The 22,336-nt window shown below is 44.9% G+C and overlaps 1 protein-coding gene across 1 annotated transcript in view; it reads left to right on the top strand.

The window, feature by feature from the left end:
- Nucleotides 1–18,351, top strand: part of LOC144097243 (uncharacterized) — a 201,351-nt gene extending 183,000 nt beyond the window's left edge. The window contains exons 18-22 of the mRNA XM_077629987.1: nt 2,330–2,433; nt 9,905–9,964; nt 11,989–12,096; nt 12,613–12,644; nt 18,160–18,351. Coding sequence (XP_077486113.1) covers nt 2,330–2,433; nt 9,905–9,964; nt 11,989–12,096; nt 12,613–12,644; nt 18,160–18,280 — 425 coding nt within the window. The 3' untranslated portion in view covers nt 18,281–18,351. The remainder of the gene's footprint in view (nt 1–2,329; nt 2,434–9,904; nt 9,965–11,988; nt 12,097–12,612; nt 12,645–18,159) is intronic.
- Nucleotides 18,352–22,336: the final 3,985 nt, after the last annotated feature.

Raw genomic sequence — 22,336 nt, forward strand, 5'->3', positions numbered from 1 at the left:
CTCAGGTTGGACGCATTTTATTCGTCGGGTAATAAACAGTGAAGTTTTGCCGACACATGACTTAGCCTCTTAATTTTTCCTCGCAACATATTTTTAATATTATCACGACCCCTTCTTTACAACTGCAAAAATATTTTCTTAGAAGTTAGCACTATAACTCTTTAGAGTTTTTGTGCATCGAACAAGCTCCTTGCAAACTGCCACAGTTACATCTATTGGTGAAAGGCTCCTGAGAATACAAAATTAAATGTACAAGGTTCATGTTTACTTCTACCTAAGTGGAAAACGCGCATCATCCCAGCAGCTTCAGGTCACCGAAGATCGACGCTTCTTTTGGAAACCGTATCACGAAGGTCCTTCTTCGTGTTTCCAAGCGCCGCAACTCGTATACAGCTGCCCCAGGTTGTCTCACACTTAACTCTATGCATTGTACCGAAGAAATCGAGCAGTTTTCTACCACTCTTACTTTTTTTTCTTGCGAAAGGGTGCCTATGGGCGTAAAGTATTACTTAGAAATATAGATGCGCACTGTACTCTCGAAGAAAGTTAACATCTGGTGGTGCGGCCCAAAAATCCATTCTTCTGCATCTGGTGGATGGCCTGGGGGCGGTCCGCACCGGAGCAGGTGTTTCTGCCGGATAAGACGCAGAGAGGGGCAGGTCAAAAGCAAGTGCTTAGTGTCCACCTCGCATACAGGAGCGGGACAGAAGGGGCACTTGAAAGGCACTTGTTTAAAGCGCAGGCAGATTGTTAGCGGGAAAGAACCCGGAAGCTTATGTTGCAGTGGGCGCCGAGCAATATCATTTTGGTGATCCAGGATTGCTGTGCAGCTCGGCGATAAGTAAAAGAAGTATCAGGTAACTAATGCAGTCATCGAGAGTGTACTACAAACTTCTAAACAAAAATAAACCTCATGGTTAGCCGAGGCTTATAATAAGCAGCATCCGGTAGCTGTATTCGACGCATGTTCGAAATTGCTTTTCGCTGAGAGCAAACTGTCGATGTTGCTGTCTGTGGTTATATGGAAGAAAAGCAGCAATCTAATTTGTGAACAAAATAAATTGCGATAAAAATATGAAAATCATGTCATGGTCTCTTAGCGATCAACACGCCAGGACATTAGGTTCATTGATGCAAACTGAAACAATCGCGAGCAGAAAAATAGAGTATGGATGCGAGGAAACGAAAAGCCTAACATAAGTACAGGTGGGGGCCCTAGAGACGTCAGCCCCCCCCCCCCCCCCCCCTCAGAGTTTTCTATTAGGCCGAAGCAGTCCTCTGGCGCGGTGTCCATCTTCTTCAGAGGGCGAAATGGCACCTCTTGGCGCTACCACACTCCTGGGCGACTCGGGCACCTGCTCCGTTTCCTCACCAGGGCTGCAATCGCATGCTCCCGCTGAGGGCCTTCCTCACATCGCCTTACGAATCTATCTTGCTATACGCGATATTTTCAGTATTGAAAATTGCGTCGTCCCTAGATTTTATGCTTTGCTGAACTACAGGTCCTGATTCCTCTGTATTCGATTGGCTTATGCTCACAATGACTCCGTTGGTGCAACCTCCGTACGCTAGTTGTCCGTACACGAATGACCCGAAATAGAGCTCTCCGCAAGTTATATTTATTCGTCCCAGTCGAAAGTAAAAACGTCAGAAGCGTGTCGAAAAAGCTACATGTTTTGTTGTTCCTTTGTAATTAGAGTATTCTCTTTTATTTTTTGTATTTTTGTTTATTATTCTAGTCTTTCTACAGTACTTTTATGTACTACTTTTCTGCATTCACTACGAAAAATTCATTTCTTACTACAAATTTTTTTCTTGCTACTAAAATCTCATTAGCACAAATATTACTCAAGTGTTGGGACAGCAGAAAATTTTCTGTAGTGTTCTTCCGCTAAAGTTTGTGTACTCTGAAATTTACAGTCAGCCTTCACATGACTACATTTCAGTAGTTTCGTACTAGCTTTCAGTGGCAACAGCTCACTAAACGACTTTTTGTAGAGAGAGAATGACTTCCTCGCAACCTGAGCAAGGATGTATGAGTAAAGTTGGGAGAACCAACGTAGTCAAATCATCGTTGCATATCCATGTTGATCGCGTATGTTGTCCCCCTAGGTTTTTCGCCGCACAGCAAGATGTGCAAACAGGAGTTGGGGGGAACCAGACTCTGCCGTCAGGGAACGTCTTCCAGCGCTGTCGCCTTTTTTGCTATAACGAAGTCATTGCGCTCCGGGCTCCTGAGTGCAGCCCCGACAAAAGCGGGTCGTTAGGGCTGTGGGCGCGGGGTTTCTGAGCTCGTAAGCGAGTCTTGGCCCACGTTGTCCACCCGCAGATGCGATGGTCGTCAAGGGTCAGCTGGTTCCCGAGAACTGGATCGGCTACTCGTGGACAAGGAAAATTGAGAGGTTCGCCGAATGCATCGGCCGTCCGACCAACGTGAGTGTCACCTTTTTCGTTATAATAGGACACATTGTTTTTGAAAAAATGTGGCTCCAATCCACGCTGTGAAGGTGGTTGGAAAGAAAAGCTGTAAAACGACACCCAATTACCCACTGCGACGTCACTTGAAAATTCACACGCGCGGCTCTACAAACAGTGAAACCAGAGACAAGTGAAATCTACTTGAGCTATATGCTGTATGCCTTTCAAAGGGGATATGCCTTTTGCATTAAATTATTAGCCTGGCGCTTTTTGCTTGACACAACGACACGAAAAGGCAACCGTAATTTTTACCGGGAAACACAAGCGGAGAGAAGGAACGTGCTTGGCATTGTTTGCAAGCGTCGTTATCATGCATTATGCGGGTTGCACTTCACACGAGGGCTTCGGATGACGTCAACCCCTTTCGAAGAAGCTGCATGCCTTATGTTTACGGAACGCGTAGTTGGTAATTATCAGCACCGCGCGTGGGAAATATTCCTTTCCTTACGGCGCGGTTTAGGTGTCCACCGAGATATGTGAGACATGCGTCATTTCCTTTCCTTAAAACCAATCTTAATTTCAATTTCCTCCCCTTAGGGCCTATTTCGGGTGTCCATCAAGATATGTTTCCTTTCCTTAAATTGTCCAACGGCCAAGGCGTCGCGCCGAAAGGAAGATGGCGTTCCGTGGACTCCTTGGCAACGCTGTAACGCACTGTCGCGTCCCGTTTTTGCTTACAACGTCACGAAAATTTCCTTGGGTGGTAGAGGTATACAGCTTCGCTTTAAGAACTGCCAGGAGCAAACCATGCTGTATTCCTCCACTAACAAATCCCACGGGATAGCACTAAGGAAGGGCCTGACAAATACCATCGCATATGTACTGACCGTAAATAGTTCCGGGAAAAACTAAACGACCATTTTTCACGAGGGCATTCTTTTCCGCCATATTCATCTCGGCCCTTCAAACAGCTGATTTTTTTTTACTTTTGCACTTTGTTTGGTGCTGTATTAGATGAAAGTTCCATACAAAAATTTTTATTTCTTTCAATCCGGTGCATTCAATTTAGCATTGTATACCCCTCCCAAGATCATTTAATTGCTGCATACTGTTATTTTTCTTATTGTTTTCCTTCATCCAATATTTGTTTCTCTGTTTGGATGTGTTCTTGTTGGCACAAAAATCTTGATTTTGCTTCCTCCTTATGCAATGCCTTGAGGGCTTTAAACGAAAAATAAATGAAATGACATTAAACCTCTTTTACTCCTTCACTCTGGTAAACAGTCGGGGACATTTAAATTTTGACAATACCAATTTTGTTTATTATTTTTTATCAAGGAAGCAAAGCTTTGACAACAATATTCCTTGTTGTGGAGACACAGTGCATGACAGTCATAAATCCAGGCAGAGCTTCAATGTATTTGTATTGTAAGGCAGAGATTTGTATTCGAGTACAGCCACGAAAACCTTTTCGAACTGCTTAGCGCAATCAGCATCAGAGAACGTAACCAAGAATGATGTACGGGGCTGGTGGAGAATTTTGTTAGCTCTTGCGATGTCTTGTGTGCGCTGTGGGATGTCAGTGCACGAGAAATAACCCTAGGTGGTCGAAATTATCTGGAGCCCTCCACTAAGGCGTCCCTCATAGCCCGAGTCGCTTTTAAACGTTAAGCTCCTTAATAGCAAAGCAAAAAAAATGGCCAGGCTTAGCTTGGTTAAGCCAAGAATGCGTTGCATATCTCGATGGAGTTCCGTGCTGCTCCGTTGACTCGATAGGCTATTGACTCGATCGCCATTGAAACTGCCCGTGTAGCAGCGCTCGATCGCCTTTGAGTCGATATACTATCGGTTCGAGAGCCCTCGAAATGCCCGTGTGACAGGGGTATAAGACTGTCCCGGCAAAAGAGCGCAGCTCTTTTATACATATGCCGTGACGTCAGTCATAGCGCAGCGCCCCTAGCGGGAGGAGCGGGAGTCAGGTGGTGGCTGCGGCCGCGCGCGACCGCGTCAGTTGGCGCCCTGCTTTTCCTCCGTGACGTCACGCGCCGGCGCAGCGCCCCTAGCGGGAGAAGCGGGAGTCAGGTGGTGGCTGCGGCCGCGCGCGACCGCGCGAGTTGGGGCTCAGCTTTTCCTCCGTGACGTCACACGCCTGCGCAGCGCCCCTAGCGGGAGGAGCGGGAGTCAGGTGGTGGCTGCGGCCGCGCGCGACCGCGCGAGTTGGGGCCCAGCTTTTTCTCCGGCTGTCGTGACGTCACGTCACGTGGTTGCGCTAAAGGTCAATGGTGGCTGCCCGGCCGCGCCCAAGGGCTGAACTGAGTGATTGCAATATGCAACGCATAAAAGGATATGAAAGAAAATAGTTTGAAAAGAGGCGCTGTCACTGGGCCGGCGACTGCACAACGGCGTAACAATAACTGCCATGTTAAGATTGCGACGTGCATCAGTGTTTTTTTTTTCACCCATGTGTAAAAACGCATATAAGTCAGTTTATATTGGCATAGAAGAAGTGCAAGTATCACAAAGGCATGTGCCAGTATCGGAGTAGCACTGTTCCAGCATTAGCTTAGCACTGTTCCAGCATCAGCTTGGCCAGAAACACCCTTAGATATTTTGAATTCGTTTAAATATCTGAACGTACTTGCTATGCATGCCGATGTTGCAATGTTTGGATAGCGCGATGGTGATTTTAAGTACATAAAACTGGCAAACTTAAAGAATGTGCAGCTAAAGAATCTGATATTTCGTTGAAAAGTGCGATAACTGCATTGCCACATGTTTTCATGTGGACTGAATCATTTTAATATACAATTATATCTTTACTCTTCGGATACGTTAGTCATATCTTGGCGTATATCCTCCAGATTCCATCACTTCTCTCAGGCCTACGTAGGTACACACAAGTGTGCGTTTTTTTTACAGGCATGCATACAAACTCGCTGATGCGCACCAGCATGTTGCGGTGTTAATAGCGTCGCCACGTTATGAGAGGTGCAGCTACTTCGCTGTTTGCGGTATTTTTCGTGCTATTTGACAGTGCAAGTTCTTCGACACCAATCAGGTTTGCAGGCACGCTTCGCCCAATCAAAGCGGGTTCGGCCAGGAGTAAGCTAAGACACAGCCAGTGATCACAGCGCACCTGCGCTCTCGAAGGAAGGAACTCGCAGTTGCTTGAGAGCACGATTGTTAAAACACATTAAGCTGCATTTCAAAGCACTGCACCAACTTCCAGCCCTCAGTACAACCCCTAGCTACCCCGGCATCAGTATGCTTGAGCCGAGACAACGGTGAGGACATCTTGAGAACACAGTTCGCACATCAGTAGACGTTTTTAGCATACCGGGGACGTATTAGCGCAGACATAGACCTCCTGTGCACGCGCCATGGAATGGGTGCGGCCAGGCGGGCCACTGCTAGTGCGCAGCCAGCTTTTAAGTACTGATCTGAGAATTAATTGAAGTTAAACAATTCATCTTCCAATTAGGCTTCAAATCTGCACGGGACAGGAAATATAGGCATTCATAATCCAAAAAATATAAATCTTACAACCAGCAAGGACGAATCGGCATATCCCAAGAAAACAGAATATCTCCGGTGCATTCGGGCACTGAGGTAATTCTTGATAAATCTTTCATGTGGTCACAGCAGAAATAATAATCAAAAGTAAAGCACATCAGTGTTTTCTGTTTTCGGTATCACCCCTTTATTGTTCCTTTCACCCTTCCCCCTCCCTTCCTCATACCTTTTTTTCATTTTTATTATTGTTTACAGTAGCCTAATTTTACGTTATACGATGCAGCTGCTACCATTTTTCCGGAACCCATTGCTCTCGCACTCGCCAAACATTCCTTTCACTCTTTATCTGCACCTCTCTTTCTTTTCTAAGATCGTTAGCTCTTACACATCACGTTTCGAGATTTCGTGAAAACAGGACAGGAATAGAAAACAGGACATTTCGCATTGAGACTTGTAGCGCCATCTACAATAGCATTGTAGAAACAACCACCTGCCACGCTTCAATAGAGACGTCACGGTCGATATGGTAGATAGAGGTGCAACTACACGAGTATGACGTCAGGGGGCGGCATAGTTTCGGTTCCTCTAATCCAAGACAGCAGCCATTAAAATTTGTTGTGCCCTCCCAAAAAATATCCTAAAACAGGCAGCGAGCCCATACCATATACGGGACAGCTACGGATGTGTACATTCGTACCACTATATTTACTCCGACAACAAGGGGCACCCACCGGGGACAATTGTGTACCGAATTTGGTACGCAAATAAAACCCTATGGGTTGTGGTACCGAAATAAAACCACGACTAATAATAAACACTGTATACACACAATTACTAATTGAAGCGTTACCATATCGCGCCCAAAGCCGAATTCTAGGCCAACCTTGACCCTCCAAACAAAACAAATTCCGTTTGGGACGTATCTTGAAGGGGTTTAACTGGACAACGGGTAGACGTGCATCGTAATTTCTCTGATAGGTGGCGCTAGGAGTCGATCGCTAGTTAGGCGGCGTGCGTTCACGCGTAGCCTAGCATGGTGGCAATCCATCCCGTTTCGAAAGTTATTACATTCCGTTTCCCTAGACGAGCGGCGCGTTCTTCTTCGCTTTCTTTGTATAGTAAACCAGACAGCTAAGGAGAACAGAAAACTGGGCGAGTTGGAATGCATTCATCTTTAAGCAGCGCGAAACACAGGACAAGAGGAAGAAACATGAGACGACACGAGCGCTCGTGTCGTCTCAAGTTTCTTCCTCTTGTCCTGTGTTTCGCGCTGCTTAAAGATAAAAAGATGCAGACAGCTAACGCTCGTTACTTCAAGTCTTCCAGACGGTGACGGTTTTTTTTTTTTAAATTGATAATTTTGGGGGAAAGGAAATGGCGCAGTATCTGTCTCACATCTCGGCGGACGCCGGAACCGCGCAGTAATGGAAAGAACAAAGGAGGGACTGAGAGAAGACAATAAGAAAGAGATGCCGTATTGGAGGGCTCTGGAATAATTTCGACCACCTGGGAATCTTTAACGTGTATTGGCATCGCACAGAACGCGGGCGCATTTGCGTTTCGCCTCCACCGAAACGCGGCCGCTGCGGTCGGGTTCGAACCAGAGTACTCTGCCTCAGTACTGCTATAAAATGAAATAATAATAATTGGTTTTTGCGGAAAGAAAATGGCGCAGTATCTGTCTCATATATCGTTGGACACCTGAACCGCGCCGTAAGGGAAGGGATAAAGGAGGGAGTGAAAGAATAAAGGAAGAAAGAGGTGCACCCGCCGCGGTGGCTCAGTGGTTAGGGCTCTCGACTACTGATCCGGAGTTCCCGGGTTCGAACCCGACCGCGGCGGCTGCGCTTTTATGGAGGAAAAACGCTAAGGCCCATGTGCTGTGCGATGTCAGTGCACGTTAAAGAACCCCAGGTGGTCGAAATTATTCCGGAGCTCTCCACTACGGCACCTCCTTCTTCGTTTCTCCTTTCACTCCCTCCCTTATCCCTTCCCTTACGGCGCGGTTCAGGTGTCCAACGATATATGAGACAGATACTGCGCCATTTCCTTTCCCCAAAAACAAATTCAAATTATTATTTATTAAGAAAGAGGTGCTGTAGTGGATGGCTTCGGAATAATTTCGACCACCTGGTGATTTTTAACGTGCACTGACATCGCACAGCACACGGGCGGCTTAGCGTTTTGCCTCCATAAAAACGCAGCCGCCGTGGTCGGGTTCGAACCTGGGAACACCGGATCAGTAGCCGAGCGCCCTAGCCACTTAGCCACCACGGCGGGCAACCATGGTGCCAGCATGAGATTCACGCTGCCGCCCTAACACTTCCACTTCACTCCTCCTACCCCACACCGGGCTTTCCTTTCAGGATGGAAGGCTCTATTTAAAACGCCGATGATGAACGCTTTGCCCAAAGGAAGGCAAGTCCTATTGTCAATACGTTTACAAGCTCTGTAAGGCTCCCCTTCTATTCTTCACTTCGCATTTCTGCTTGTGACATTTTAAGCTGTCCCTAAGGTATGATTTCCAGGACAACTGGAATATTTTCATATTTTTATTGTCTCGTATCATGGCTATATGGAGCACTTTCGCACTCAGGCACTAGATCTTTGTACTTGTTAGTTGTTTTTTTTTTTGGGGGGGGGGAGGAGCTGATTATTAAAAAAGGGAAGGCATGGTTATTATCGCGGGAAACTTTCTTATGGAAGTGGAAGCGAAAATTCTCTCACTTAAAGACAAAAATCCTTTTTTAGACCTTTTTTCATGCAGCAGCTCGCAATATACGGCAATAAGAAGTCATACAAATTCAGTCGTAAATTCCCTTGCCCCATAAAAAATCTTTTTCAAGAGAGTTTGCTCCTGGTCTTACCTGAAAAATGACACATTACTTGAACAGAACACATCTGGACAACGAGGGGCGCTGTGGTTTTGTGGCACCAGCAGTAGAAGCAAGCATTATGTGCCTGGGTGCACTGGCTCCGACCCGTACACATATCACCTACTCCCACACGTGGGTATGCATCACCCGGAACACTGCACGAACAACTGTTGCATGACAATTTTGATACGAAAATTGGTTTGTGATGAAAGGAAATGGTGCATTAACTGTGTCAGATATCGGTGGGCACCTCAGCCGCGCCTTAAGGGGAGGGGTAAAGAGCTAGAGAAGCCACACAATTGAAGAAGGTGCGTATGTCGCCTGTTCGAGTCCCTCTCGCAAGCTAGCTTCTAACTTGACTACAGTATGTAAGCTATATGCAACAGTAAATCGTATGACACCAACTGGAGCGCTTCACGACAAACGGTTGCGTCACAATATTGGAGTGAATATTGTCGCAAAAACTGGCGCCACAAGCAGGTTCACTCATGGTGAGTATAAAAAGGCCAACAACATGTATATAATTGTATGAGGTTGTGATGGTCAGCTTCCTGTGTGCGCCATACGGCTTGCTGATGACGTCAGCGTATTATTCTTGCCAACGATTGAATTTGTGTACCATCTGCTAGTACAAGCGCGCGCACACACACATGCACGCGCCGCCGCCGCCGGCTTCTCTTGTAATGAGTTTTTTAATGATTTCGCATTAAATGCCGCAACTTACAGAAATTAAAATATCACAGCTTAGGACGTACGATATAAATTACTCTTAATGGCAAAGAATCGGAATAGGACTAAGTTTTTTTTTACGACTGAAGGAAGTAATGCATCCACTATAATTTATTATAGGCAAGGTAGTGCACGCCACTACATCATTATAAAGAGAATGCAGTAAAATCCTTCCATCGAAGAAGCCTTCGCAAAATCTGAGGGGTCCAGGCAATACGTTTCTTTTAGCAAAAAAATGCGGTGAGGACGACGCGTATGACATTTAGATGTCAGCTGCTTTCTCGGCCTTTGTGAACTGCGCACGCAGTGACATTAGTATTGCGTCATGTGAGAAGAATTGCGCTTTTTTCCTATGAATTTTCTCTCAGGACACCATGGATGTTTTCACGGACCCATACATGCTCGGAGCAGTGACGCCAGCTTTCAGGGTGAGTTGAAAACTGCACAGAAATTTGCAAAAAGTCTGCGTTATTTCTTGTTCACAGATGTCGAAAAACACATTCTGCTAAATTATTCCCTAGATTCTTGGTATCACGGTCTCCAAATATGAAATGTCCAGCTGAAAAGGAACGCCGTGCACGGGGCAAAAACTGAGACACCCTTTCATATTCGCTACATTCATACACCACAATTCTGGACAAAAGCATTTTTGAACCGGAACCAGCTTGTGAATGGGAAGCAGATTATGAACGTCATTTTTTAACATTTTTTTAAGATTTCACTCCGGCAATCAATATATCCGCAGTTCTTTCATCGGCAGGCTTCCAATTTTTGTTATTAACGTTCTTGCTGTCGTCAAAAACGTTTCGCTTTGGTTTTGTATGGCAGTCGAGCGAGCGATAAAAGCATTGTAAAAAGAAAGCTTTTGCTGCACATCGAAAGAATGAACCTTCAATATTTTCATAACAGTGCCTTAGTTTTCCAATATTTCACATTTTTTCCGAGCATGTTGTATGTGCTCAGCCTTACAATGAATGCACAGTAAGTTGTTTCCATGGACAGAGAGGCAACCTTTGCCAGCTTATGAGAATGATGGACACTATACTAAGATCGAACCCAGTATTGTTTTGCTCCATGGTCCTTTACATTCTACGCAGTTCTACTTCCAGGTATTGTGGTCAGCCAGGTTTCGCAGTGTCTTTTTTTTAATATGTCGCCTTAATCGCAGCTTTTTCTGTTTTTATGTCAAGGTGTTTGTTGAACAGACAAAAGAGTTGTATCGATTTGTAAACAGCGAGCACGAGCTTTTATTGCTATTGTAGGCCAGTCGGAACGTAGCTTGGTCCATTGTCAGAATGGGTTGTACAAATTAGCTAGGCTGAGTGCGACGCTGAGTTTCACAAGACAACTTCTACAGTGCCTGTTTTTCACACACCCTGATTTTCTTGGCGGTTTTGTAGTGGGCGTCTTTGGCAAGGCCAAAACTCTTGATGGCACCGGCACTGCTTGCGTCTCTCCAGAGGTTTCTTCATGCTATCGGTGCTCTAGTCGGAATTCACTGTTTTTTTTCTGTGTGTTGAGACTATCCTAGAGAGCGGAAACACAGCGTAGACATTGAGAGCAAGCAATAAAAATCTTACATTAGATTTAGACAAACAAGAACATCACAACGGCCCAGTTTGCCACACTTGTAGCTTGCTGCTAAAATAAATCCATCTTATTCAATCGAGGAGCAAAAACTCTGAAAGTTTGCACACAGTAAGACCAATAACCAACTAGCTAAGCATTTGCATCAATCTAGTGCACACGGTTGACTGAGCTGCACAGTTTTGAAAAATATGTCGTGCAAAATTTCGCACTTTTTCGACCTTTTTTTTCGTCGAACATGGTTCACTTCGTAATTTTGTTCATTTTTTTAGTGGGGGTAACTTCTTCAACCGTGAGCTCAGTTATTGCGGACATGTGGTGGGTCGTAGCATATACATATCGAGTTAATATGACAGCTCATATAAAAGTTTCGAGGCGCGTGTTTTGGCACAAAAATGAGACGAAAGTTCGTAACCAGCTATGTGCAGGTTTTAGGCCTATATCAGTAGCCCAGTGCATATGTCCATCAAAGCGGATTACCTAATTTCGAAAAAGATACAACTCGCTAACGTAGCGGCCATTTCCTTTAAAGAAAGCTCTTCGAAGCAGTGTAAAACATAACCTCTCTGTCCATCTGCCACAGAACACTGTGTATAGTGAAACACAACTGAAGATCGAAGCGACAGTCGCATGGCGTCGACATTTTGCTCAGAAGGCTTGAATTGAGACACATCTGACACTGCGTTCTTGAGCTGTATCTGACTTTTGTGGTGTTGGTAGACGAATTGGCCTACCCTTCGCTTAGGCACTGTAATTGGCCTACCCTCCATCTAGACAATTTTGGCTGACCAGAAAGTGTGGCCGACTTTCTCAAACCCCCGTTTTGCTCCTTTCTTTCTTGCGCTCTCCCACTTCCTTCTGCAAGTTCTACCGACGAAAGATATTCGAGAAAGCCTACCCGAGGCCTGAGTTCCGAGTCGACTGGGTCAGCGACCTCAGCTCCACGCAGCTCTTCTTCTACTCATGGGCCATGGTGAGGCGGCGCTCTACGCCTGATTTGTAGGCGAAACTAGATGCATAATTTGTGCTTGCAAAAAACTCGCAGACTGTTTTCAATGAGGAGAAAAAGGAGCGCTAGTGTAAGAAAGTGCAAATGGCCGAAATATGTCGGCTAAAGTGTGCAGTTAAAATAACAGGTACAGGAGTAGTCATATTAGTAATCAGCATGATGCACATTTGAGCGTTATGGTAATGAATCTTCGTGCTTTTATAATTGTGCCCTTGACCCGACCGCCAGACTGCTTGAAATGTTACCACGTGGTTAGCAAGCGCGCTTAGACTTATCTAAGACAACCAGAGGCGCAGATACGAGGCTGTGTCTGCACCCCTTGAAACAAGCAACCGCCTTTTACAAAGCACATAGGCTACAAGGGTAGTCGGTGCGCGCAGAATTTTTCCTCACCCTTTGTTCTATTTGACTGTTTTTACTTGCTCTGCACTTCAGTACTGGAAAAAGCTGAGTACTTGCCAATTTGCCTCTTCATTCCAGCTACACTGTGGAACTAAACAGGGGCAAGAACTGTAAGTACAACCGCCATGTGTTTGAAATGCTACATATGAAAAAGATGGAACAATATGTGAAAAAGGCAGTCAACTTAATTCGATTAAAAAACTTCATACCATCATGTGACGAAAGACAAGATATGGAACGGAAACTTGTGCTTAGCGCAATGTTCGCTGAATTGTGAGGCAGTCTTCAGGAAGCCAGCCGTGTTAGTTCGTGACGTCACGCATAGTCACAATGGGCAAGGAACTGCAGCCGCATTTTGTAGAGATTTGTTTTCTTATTTTTATCCTTTTTTTCACTCACACCTTCCTCCTTTGACGTTAAAGATGATTGCTATGCTGGCCAGTACCAGGAGGCAGACAAAAAAAATTTACGAAAAGACATTTTTTATAAAACACGTCCCCTCTATTCATTTCCTTGAACAGCTTAGAACAACTACATGAACGCCGGTGTAGAAAAAGCAGGTTTTGGACCGTTGCCTAATGGGACATTTACAAAGCTTAGTTGCTAGATGGGGCGTTATGTTGCATTGACGGTGTCACATATACTGTGTCAGAACAGTCATTCGTTATTAGCTGCTATGATCGATTGCATAAAACTCGGGCATTTCAAATATTAAATATCGGTAATAAAAACTTATAATTAATTGTTTTCTAGAATTCTTATTAGCTTTTTTTGTAGCCATTTTTACGAACACCACCTGAGGAGCACCGAAATTGTTTGTGCTCAGAAATGGCGCTTCAGATAAGCGTTTCATGCGAAAGGAGTCAAGGTGTAATTAATATGCGGAGAACCTCCAGTGAGTGAAATTAGGGTAATGTTCAGCGAACTTCGTCAGGCGCATGCATCTCTTATGGTATGCCGGAAGATTCGACTACTCGTAAAGTTTGGATATAACTGCATATATAGATATTCAACTAAGAGTCGCGTTCTTGTATTGGCCGCTCTCGCCATCCTGAAAGCCGTTGACCTTGGGAAAAAATTCCGCAAAGAGCTACTGTGTTGTTCTTGTGTATAAATTTCGATGCGCGGCACGCTCATCTAAAAGCTGCCGGATAAAGACACTGCTATCGTTATCATCTTCCCGCATGTAACGCTGTGCCCCTGTGTGCCATTTGAAGCGTAATTCCCACGCCTGTACTTGGACGGTATGGCAATGACCGACCACAAAGTGACGCTCACAACGGCTGAAAAGAATGTCACTGCAGTTCGTGTGTTTGTCGGTTTCTGGTCAATGGCGTGCGGTGTTCCCGGTTCTTGATTCCTTGGAATATAATCGAAAAATTCGGCCGAAAATGCCACCTTCAAGTAAGGACCACATCCCACAAAAATGACGAAAAAAAAAGAACGGCATTGTGTAGTAGCACGCCTCATTTGGCCTGGGTCCTGTTTTTACTGGTGAACTGAAACAAATCATCGGGTCGAAGCTACATAATGAGCAATTAAACAACGCATTTGCATAGAGCGTCCGGCTACAGAGTTCTCTAGAAGTCTATCCGCTAGTCCTAGGTTAACGAGGTAACGCCTGCTCGAAATCCGAGCGCTAAATGTAAGGAGAAGCATCCTCGTATGTCCACTAGTTACGAGTACTCCACCTCCAGATCCTTCAAGGTTACATTAACCTAGTAGTACTTCTTTAAGGTTCTCAGTGCTGCACTTGGCAGTGATTTTTTTTTCAGGCAATTCTAGCATCGTTCTCAAAGTTAGCGTGATTTTTCAGGCTGGTGACGTTGATACATGTTGTCCGCAATTTGCTTGACGACAGATTCCTCCATCGGGGCTGCTCCCACTTTTTTTTATGAATTTCTTGCCTCTTATGCATCTTCAAGACTCAACTTCGTTTTGCGACTCTTATTCAGTTGATTTCAAAAATTTTGATGTTTTTCAGCTGCTTCGGCAGTTTCTAGGATAGGTTTTTGCACGTCCGGAAATGCCATGTTCAGGTGCAAAAAACTTGGTTTTGAATTGTAATGATGACTGGCGGATAAACGAAATACGTCATAGCTTCAAAAATGGGCTAAAGATTCGTGCTTTTAAGCGTATATATTTAGTTTTTTTATGGAGAAGCAAGATTTCTTGCTTCCATAACAACATTCTTACTCAAAATTCCAGCCGCATCCTATCGAAAAATGTTCGTTTACATAAAAACTAATCTTTCCCGGTTCTTTCATTTAGCGTACGAGCATTTTTTAACCTGAGTATGAGTTTTTTCAAAACCTCATTTAATAGAACAACACTAATATATCTCTAATACACCTTGCATTGTGCGCACTTATTTGTGATGAAAGTTTCAGATGTGCATATCGTAGTACGTTTGCGTTTTTAGTGAGTGTTTCAGGAACGTACCAGCGCTTTACTACTACTGTGTTTTTTAGTACCGCGTGTTTTACTTTTCATATACTGAGAGACCGACATTTGATTCATGACTTGTGGGTAAAATTTGGCAACGCGCATTCGAGCCCAGTGTTGGAAATTCAGAAGCGTGGGAAGTGTAGCCCTACTCGCACTTCCATAGGCTTCAAATTTTCATTGCCGGTGCACGCCTGCATGCTCGCACGAATACTGCTGGGTGTTCTGAATTTCCCGGACCATACTTTTTATTTATTTTACCCTCATTGTAGAGAATTTCAGAATAGAGTGTGCATGAGCAGAATATAAAGAACGCAAAAAGGAACCTACATAAGTAATCAATTCAACATTACACAGAGCAGTTATAATGCATTTTGTTCCTTCGTTGTATTCAATTACTTGTGAAACCTTGTAAGTTACACACCGAATGTCGTTCTGAAGCCATGAAGTGCTTGATAACGGCTCACGCGAGGATTTCTGCGACATTCTTATTTTCTAGGCGGCGTTTACCGATTCGCGTACGTAACGTACAAGGGAACAAGGCTGTGCTATTTCTAACGGCTGATGAATTTTATTTACCAGAACTGTTAATACTTGCTAATTGCACCCTCTGCATTCCAAAAACCAATCCAGGGAGCACACAAAATAGTGCAACGTGCTCTTGTATGGTGCTTTTGTCTGGAGTAGAATGTTAAGTAACGAGTAATTACTCTAGTCTTGACAAAATGTTTACAGGAATTCCTCAAGGTGCATTAGATTTGTGCGGGTGGCCCAAAAGTCGGGACCACACACACACACACACACGCACGTACGCACGCACAAGCGCACGCGTACACGCACAAAAATTTTGTGCACACGCAAAAAATTAGTTTTCGCTGAGTAGGGCAAGTTAGGCTTTATTTTTTAAGGTTTAAACGTTTGTTCATTTAATATACGACATAAACACACGACATCAGTGACCCAACAAAAACTGCTTCTGTCCCGACCGCTATAAGCTTCAAATCGCAAGGAACGAGCTGAAGTGATGCTGCTCTTAGGCATTTTACGCGCAAAGTCAGTTAAATGCCTGAAAAGCAGCATATCTTTCCTCCTGCACCAAAATATGAAACTTGCTTAAAACATATGAGTAGAAACAGCACTAATAGAGCCCATAAACTCCAGATAAACAGAGCGTAGCACAACCATGATAAGCACAAGAAAAAAGAGAAACGAACACCCACAACAGAATTTAACTCATTGCCAAACTATGTGGCGTTATTTACTCGGGAGTATTATTTTCAGTGCTAAAAGGCACATAGCTCGGCAGCGGGAAATTCTAGAAGATCCCAATGACGGCAGCAGGCAGGTGTGTCTGGCAGCTCTTCGGTGAGCGTGCCAGGTACTACTAGGGACAAAAGTTTGCGAGACGCGAGTTCCAGGAAAAACGTGTATTGCCGCTCCACTCCGTTATAACCAGTCGCCAGATATTGTATACAAAGGAAGTAGTATTTAGCCTTCAATGCCTTCATGCAATATCAGGCGACTGGGTAGCGAGGGGGAGCTGCAATAAAATGTTTTCCTAGAACTCGCTTCCCGGAAACTTTTGCCCCCAGTAGTACATACCCAATAATTCTGAAAAAAAAAGGCATTTTTAAACGCGAAATATTTTGTGAAAGCAACTTTTTCTATATTGTAAGGTTTCTCTATAACAATCGACGTATCTACAGATCTCCCCTCGGCAGGCTTGCAATTTTTCGCCAATAACGTTTTCGCTATCGTCCAAATCGTTCCTCATTCGTTTCCTAAGACAGTCTAAACTGCTCGATTCGAGCGATGGAAAATCTTTAAAACGAAGATCTTGGTGTGCATCATAAGAACGAACTATTTACCTTCCATATTAACCAGTAAAAATAGTAGTACCTGGCACGCTCTCCGAAGAGCTGCCAGATAGCGACACTTGCCAGCTGCCGCCATTGGGATCTTCTGAAATTCCCCGCAGCCGAGTTATGTGCCATTTAGCACTGGAAAAAATAGTCCCGAGTAAATAACGCCATACAGTTTGGCAATGAGTTCAATTCTGTTGTGGGTGTTCGTTTGTCATTTGTAGCGACAGCTACACTACGGTAGCATTTCGAGCCTTCAGCGTGGCGGTGCCGTGGCGGTGGCGGCGCCGCCACACTGTCAAGAGGTCGGTCACGCGGTGTGGAGCAGCTGCCGGTGGCGCGGCGACGTGGCTGATCACGTGGTTCGTCACATGGTTGGTCACGTGACCAAGTTCCACTCGACCAGCTGTAGCTATCGCGTCCCTCCAGGTTTAACCAAAGCTAAAACAACCGCCTTTTTTTGTTCGCATCATGTTTGTGCTACGCTCTGTTTACCTGGAGTTCGTGCTCTATTTTTTCTAAGGTATCTGGACTTGTTATAAACTCACATTTTACTCCGTAACATAGTTACCCGTGAAACATAGTCGCTCTTGGAGAATTGTTTTCCGAATTCTAGGCGCCGAAGTTGGGAGGAGCAGCCTACAGGAGATCTCGGAATTTAGTCAGAATTTAACTGAATTCCGCAGTTTGGGGTGAATTGCGAAATCCGTATGCCACGTACCACGTGGCCGCGTACGGTTCTCTAAGAAGGCTGGATACGGTTACTTCATAGGCGACGCCTTCCAGAGTAGGAGGATAGTCGCCAGGGCTTAGTTGGTAGGGTACTCGCATGCAGAGGTCGTGGATTCGGTTCGCATGAAGGGACACGTACTAGCCCTTTCCTGCAATAAAATAACATAAAATAATTGTAAACATTGTCAAGACAGCACTACTGCAAAAAAATTGTGACTGAATTTCCCTTAGGCCACTTGGTTTTCACGAATGTCGGCTCCTTTAGTTCGTGTCGTCTTGTTTTTGTTTGTTACATTCAAATGCCGTGAGCTCGATTGCTAATTAGGTGGAAGTGCGCTGCTCGGCTTTCCATTTCTATGCAGCAAGAGGGCGAGAATGCTATTCGTGTCCATGTTCAGCTTTTTTTTCTTTTGAATGATGGCTCATGTTCGCTTACCGCAATTTTAGTCCAGTGGTAGTTAATTTCATGAACAGTAAATGATGCTTGCAACCGCCGCCGTAGTCGCAACTTCAGCTATGTCGCCCAGGTGGACTTAATTTAACACTACTTCAGAGAAAATTGTGCCGAATTTTTCTCGGAACGCAGGATTGACTTGGCCACAAAGAACAACTTCTACTTTCTGGACAGCTTTAAATGCGAAGCTGGGCTCAAGGCTTACGCAGCGAAGCCATGCGACCTGTGGAACACAACCCGACGAGACTACTGAGCCCACCACTGCACTCAGCATCCTGTGGAAGAATAAACATTGTTCTTTGTTTTTGTTTGTTCACACTGGAAGGGTTTCGTTATTATCAGAAGAGTCGCCTGCGCTTGAGCCGCAGCAGAATCGTGCGCATGTGATTCAGCGAGAGAGAGAGAGAATGCTCTTCTCCGGCTGATGTCGATACTCTTCTGCTGTATATAGACTATGCCATGTCGGGTGACAAAATAAAAAGCTCCGTTCCGTTCGATAGAACCAGAAGCATGTGCGCATGAAATGATTAGTTTTAAAGTAAATGTACTGTCAAAATCCAGACAATGTTTTCTAACCCTAGATGCCGCTAAATACTTGACGTGCAGAATAAAAGCTCACGTGGGTCTGCAGGGGAGCCTCAGGCCGCTAGCCAAATGTCCGCTAGCTAAGAAGCAGACTTGTCATCGTCCTTTTTATCTTAGTCAGCGATCAGGCTTAGGAGGTAGAGATGCTTAATTACATAGCTTGCGTCTTACGTCGCTTTGAGTCTGGTGACAGTTCTTCAAAATATTTTGGAAGCTACGCTGTAAGTTCATAATTATGTGGTTTCTCGGGCCTATCGCAATATTCTTACAAAATTTTCATGCGTAACACCATATAGCTATCATTCTAGGCAACAGGCCGCACATGAAACTCAACATAAAAGAAATCTGAAGAAGCTAGCTCAAGAATTCTGAAACATTCAGTTTGAATGACAGCAGGACAGAGACCAGCGTCGGCACAAAGTGTCTTCTCTGTTCGCCGCAGTTTACGACACTGCCCGTTCTAATAGACTCTCGTTCTGAGCGGAAAAAATTGTCGCCTTGATCATTTTCAGTCTGTTATTTCTTCGCAACCCATTAAGTGGCACCCGTAATGCTGCCGCCCTGTTTGTGTAGAGGAGGCGGATATGAGACAGGAGATAGAACGACTCGACAGTTTCGTCGGCAGAACTTTTATGTACACACAAACGGTGGTAAGAAGGCAGGCAAGGTAATCGGGGGCGTGGCTAAGGCGCATCAAACAGCGAGCCCTTTGGGGAATGATGGGCCCGCAGCCCAGCGCGAAAAGAAGTGTCTTCTCTCTTTGTAAACCTCCTCCCATTGCCGACACCATAAGGTTACTATCTTGCGGGAAGAATATGCAAGAGCAAGCATTCCATGTATTCAGGGATCTAAATCTGCCCCGGAAATTGAGAAAAATTCCCTTTAAAGTCGCTTTTTTACAGTCTTGTAGGCTAATTTGTTTAGATCGTACTATGCACGCTGCAGGATTCGAGGAAAAAAAGGTGGGGAAGGCGGAGGCACATAAAATAGCCAATGGATGAGAATATTAGCCGAGACGGGCTACCACCATTCTTAAATGCCTTACGCCCTTTTAGCAAAGCATTCAAGCTTATGCTTACGCTTCACGACAGGATACTTTTTTTCATTGTTCTGTGCTTCGCTACACTTGCCTTGAGACATTGCAACAGTTTACCATTCCGGTTACCATTTCACATGCCTTTCAGCTCAAGTCGCCACCACGTGGTGGTAAGTCCCGCGCGCGTGAAAGTGGCGTTGACAGCTTCCGTGGCGCGTTTCAAGAGCAGGCCATTCACGGAATGATTTATACTGGGCACTCATGCGAAGGCTAGTTCCTGAAGCATCAGAACCGCAGTGCTGGAAATTGAGCATTACAAAATTCACCAACACTACATTGTTTAAGATAGAATACCGATATAGAGAATACACTAACGGTGAACTTTGGGACCTCAATAACACTCACGGACTGCAATTATCTTACGTCGTGCGCTTAACATGGTCCGAGTACAGGCATGCAGTTTTTCTCATTCCATTAGAAAGCACAAGCTACCATCTGTGCTTATGATACCAGGTATGTTATCTGCTGCGTCTTCTATGTGATTGGTTTACACACGTACGGCACTAGTTCCGTTAGATGATGTGGTGCGATAACTAACACCTCGTGGATCTATGAGAAGTGTGTAGATTCCGCTGGCGAGCTCATCCATATGTCTCAACAGGCGAGAACCCAGTCTGTTGCCCCTTACAGCAAGGGAACACTAGCCGAAACTGAGCATCATTGTTATTAGCTTCCAGAACCAATCCAACCAGAGACGTGCTGAGCAAAGCGTGCTGCTCTCATTTTCGTCCTTGTTGCACAGGAGCCAGCTCGCAACAGCCGGAGTCTCCTCCAGAAGATTCAGTAGACACGCTGCAACCATTGATTGCGCGCTCAGGCTGCACCGTGGTCGATGCTCCCTCGTCGCTGCAGTGCAGAATCGTGGAATAATGCTCACGTTATCTTAATCCACATGGAAGGAGACATCAATGACTTGAAAATTACAGACCGATCTGCTCACTCTCTGTTGCCTACAAGCTGTTTACAAAGGTAACCACTAAAAATGAGAGGACAACCTTAGACTTGCAACCAAATGATCAGACAGGCTTTCGTAAAGAATTCTTCACAATAGACCGTATTCACATTATCAATCAGATTATATAAACATGTGCAGAATGTAACGAAACCTTATATATAGCGTTCACTGATTACGAAAAAGCGTTTGACTCAGTGGAAACCTCAGCAGTCATGCATGCATTGTGATATCAGTGTAGAAAAGTCTTACGTGAAAATACTGGAAGACATCTATAGCGACCGCACAGCTTCTGTATTCCTCCTTATAGTCAAATAAAATTCCAATAAAGAAAGGCTTCAGGCAAGGAGACACGATCTCGCCAGTGCTATTCGTCCCCTGTTTACAGGAGGTATTCCGAGGTCTGAGTTGGCAGCAATTGGGAATAAGAGTTAATGGACACTACATAACTAAACTGCGATTCGCTGATGACATTGTCTTGTTAAGTCACTCGGGAAATGAACTGTAAAGCATGATCAATGAGTTAGACAGGAAGAGCAGAATCGTGGGTCTAAAAATTAACGTGCCGAAAACCAAAGTAATGGTCAGCAGTCTAGCAAGGAAGCAGCCGTTTGCAATTGGTAGCGAGGTGTTGGACGTGGTAAGGGAATATGTCTAACGAAAATGGTACAGCATAAGTTAAGGACAACGCAGCGAGCCATGGAAAGAAAAATGATAGGTGTAACGTTAGGAGACCGGAAGCGGGCAGAGTGTGTGAGGGAACAAACGCGAAGTTAATGACAGCCTAGTCGAAGTCTAGAGGAATAATTGGGCTTGGGCAAGGCATGTAATGTGAAGGGAAGATAACAGCTGGTCTTTAAGGGTAACGAAGCGGATTCCAAGAGAAGGCAAGCCTCGAAGGGGGCGGCGGAAAGTTAGGTGGGCGGATGAGATTAAGAAGTTTGAGGGAATATAGTGCCCGTAGCTGTGAAAGGACAGGTTTAATTTCAGAGACATGGGAGAGGCATTTGCCCTGCAGTGGGCGTAGTCAGGCTGTTCCTGATGATGATGAAGACCTCAAGGACGTTATCATGCCTCTGAAGCGTTCTCTAGATGAGTAGCCGTATGTCAGCTGAGACGACCAAAACGCACGCCCTGTGGAGACTTTGGAACCAGCAATTTTTAAAAAGGCGATGTCTGTCCTAATGGTTGCTGACTGCTGCTCCAGGGGATGGCGTTGAATAACGAACAGATGGAAGATGGTGATCGTCGCAACATTTGAATTCACTACGTTAACGTAAGGGTTACGAACAGTACAATGAGGCAATATCAGTTGATATTGGAGTGTAACTGCTATCGAAGAAATGAAGCTATTTTCTCACGGGGATAATGTTATCGTCACCCCTCTAGAGGGTTTACCGTGTGCTCCATGCTATTCCTGAGCAAAATAATGGACATGTCCGCACTGTCGTATTCCAAAGATGATGAAGCGACGACTGCACTCATGCTTTCAGCTCACAATTTCGAGTGAGCAGTGGCGGGTGATTTATATGTACTCTTATGTAAAGATTCAAGACCGGAGGTTTTCCTTTTGAGTCATTAATTAACATAAGTGTACGCATCGCAAAACTCTCGAGCTTATTTGCTCTGCAGTGTACCGGGCAGTGTGTTGTGAGTGTTATGAACCCAGTCGTGGG

Source organism: Amblyomma americanum, chromosome 7 (genome assembly GCF_052857255.1).
Source record: "Amblyomma americanum isolate KBUSLIRL-KWMA chromosome 7, ASM5285725v1, whole genome shotgun sequence".
Lineage (NCBI taxonomy): Eukaryota > Metazoa > Arthropoda > Arachnida > Ixodida > Ixodidae > Amblyomma > Amblyomma americanum.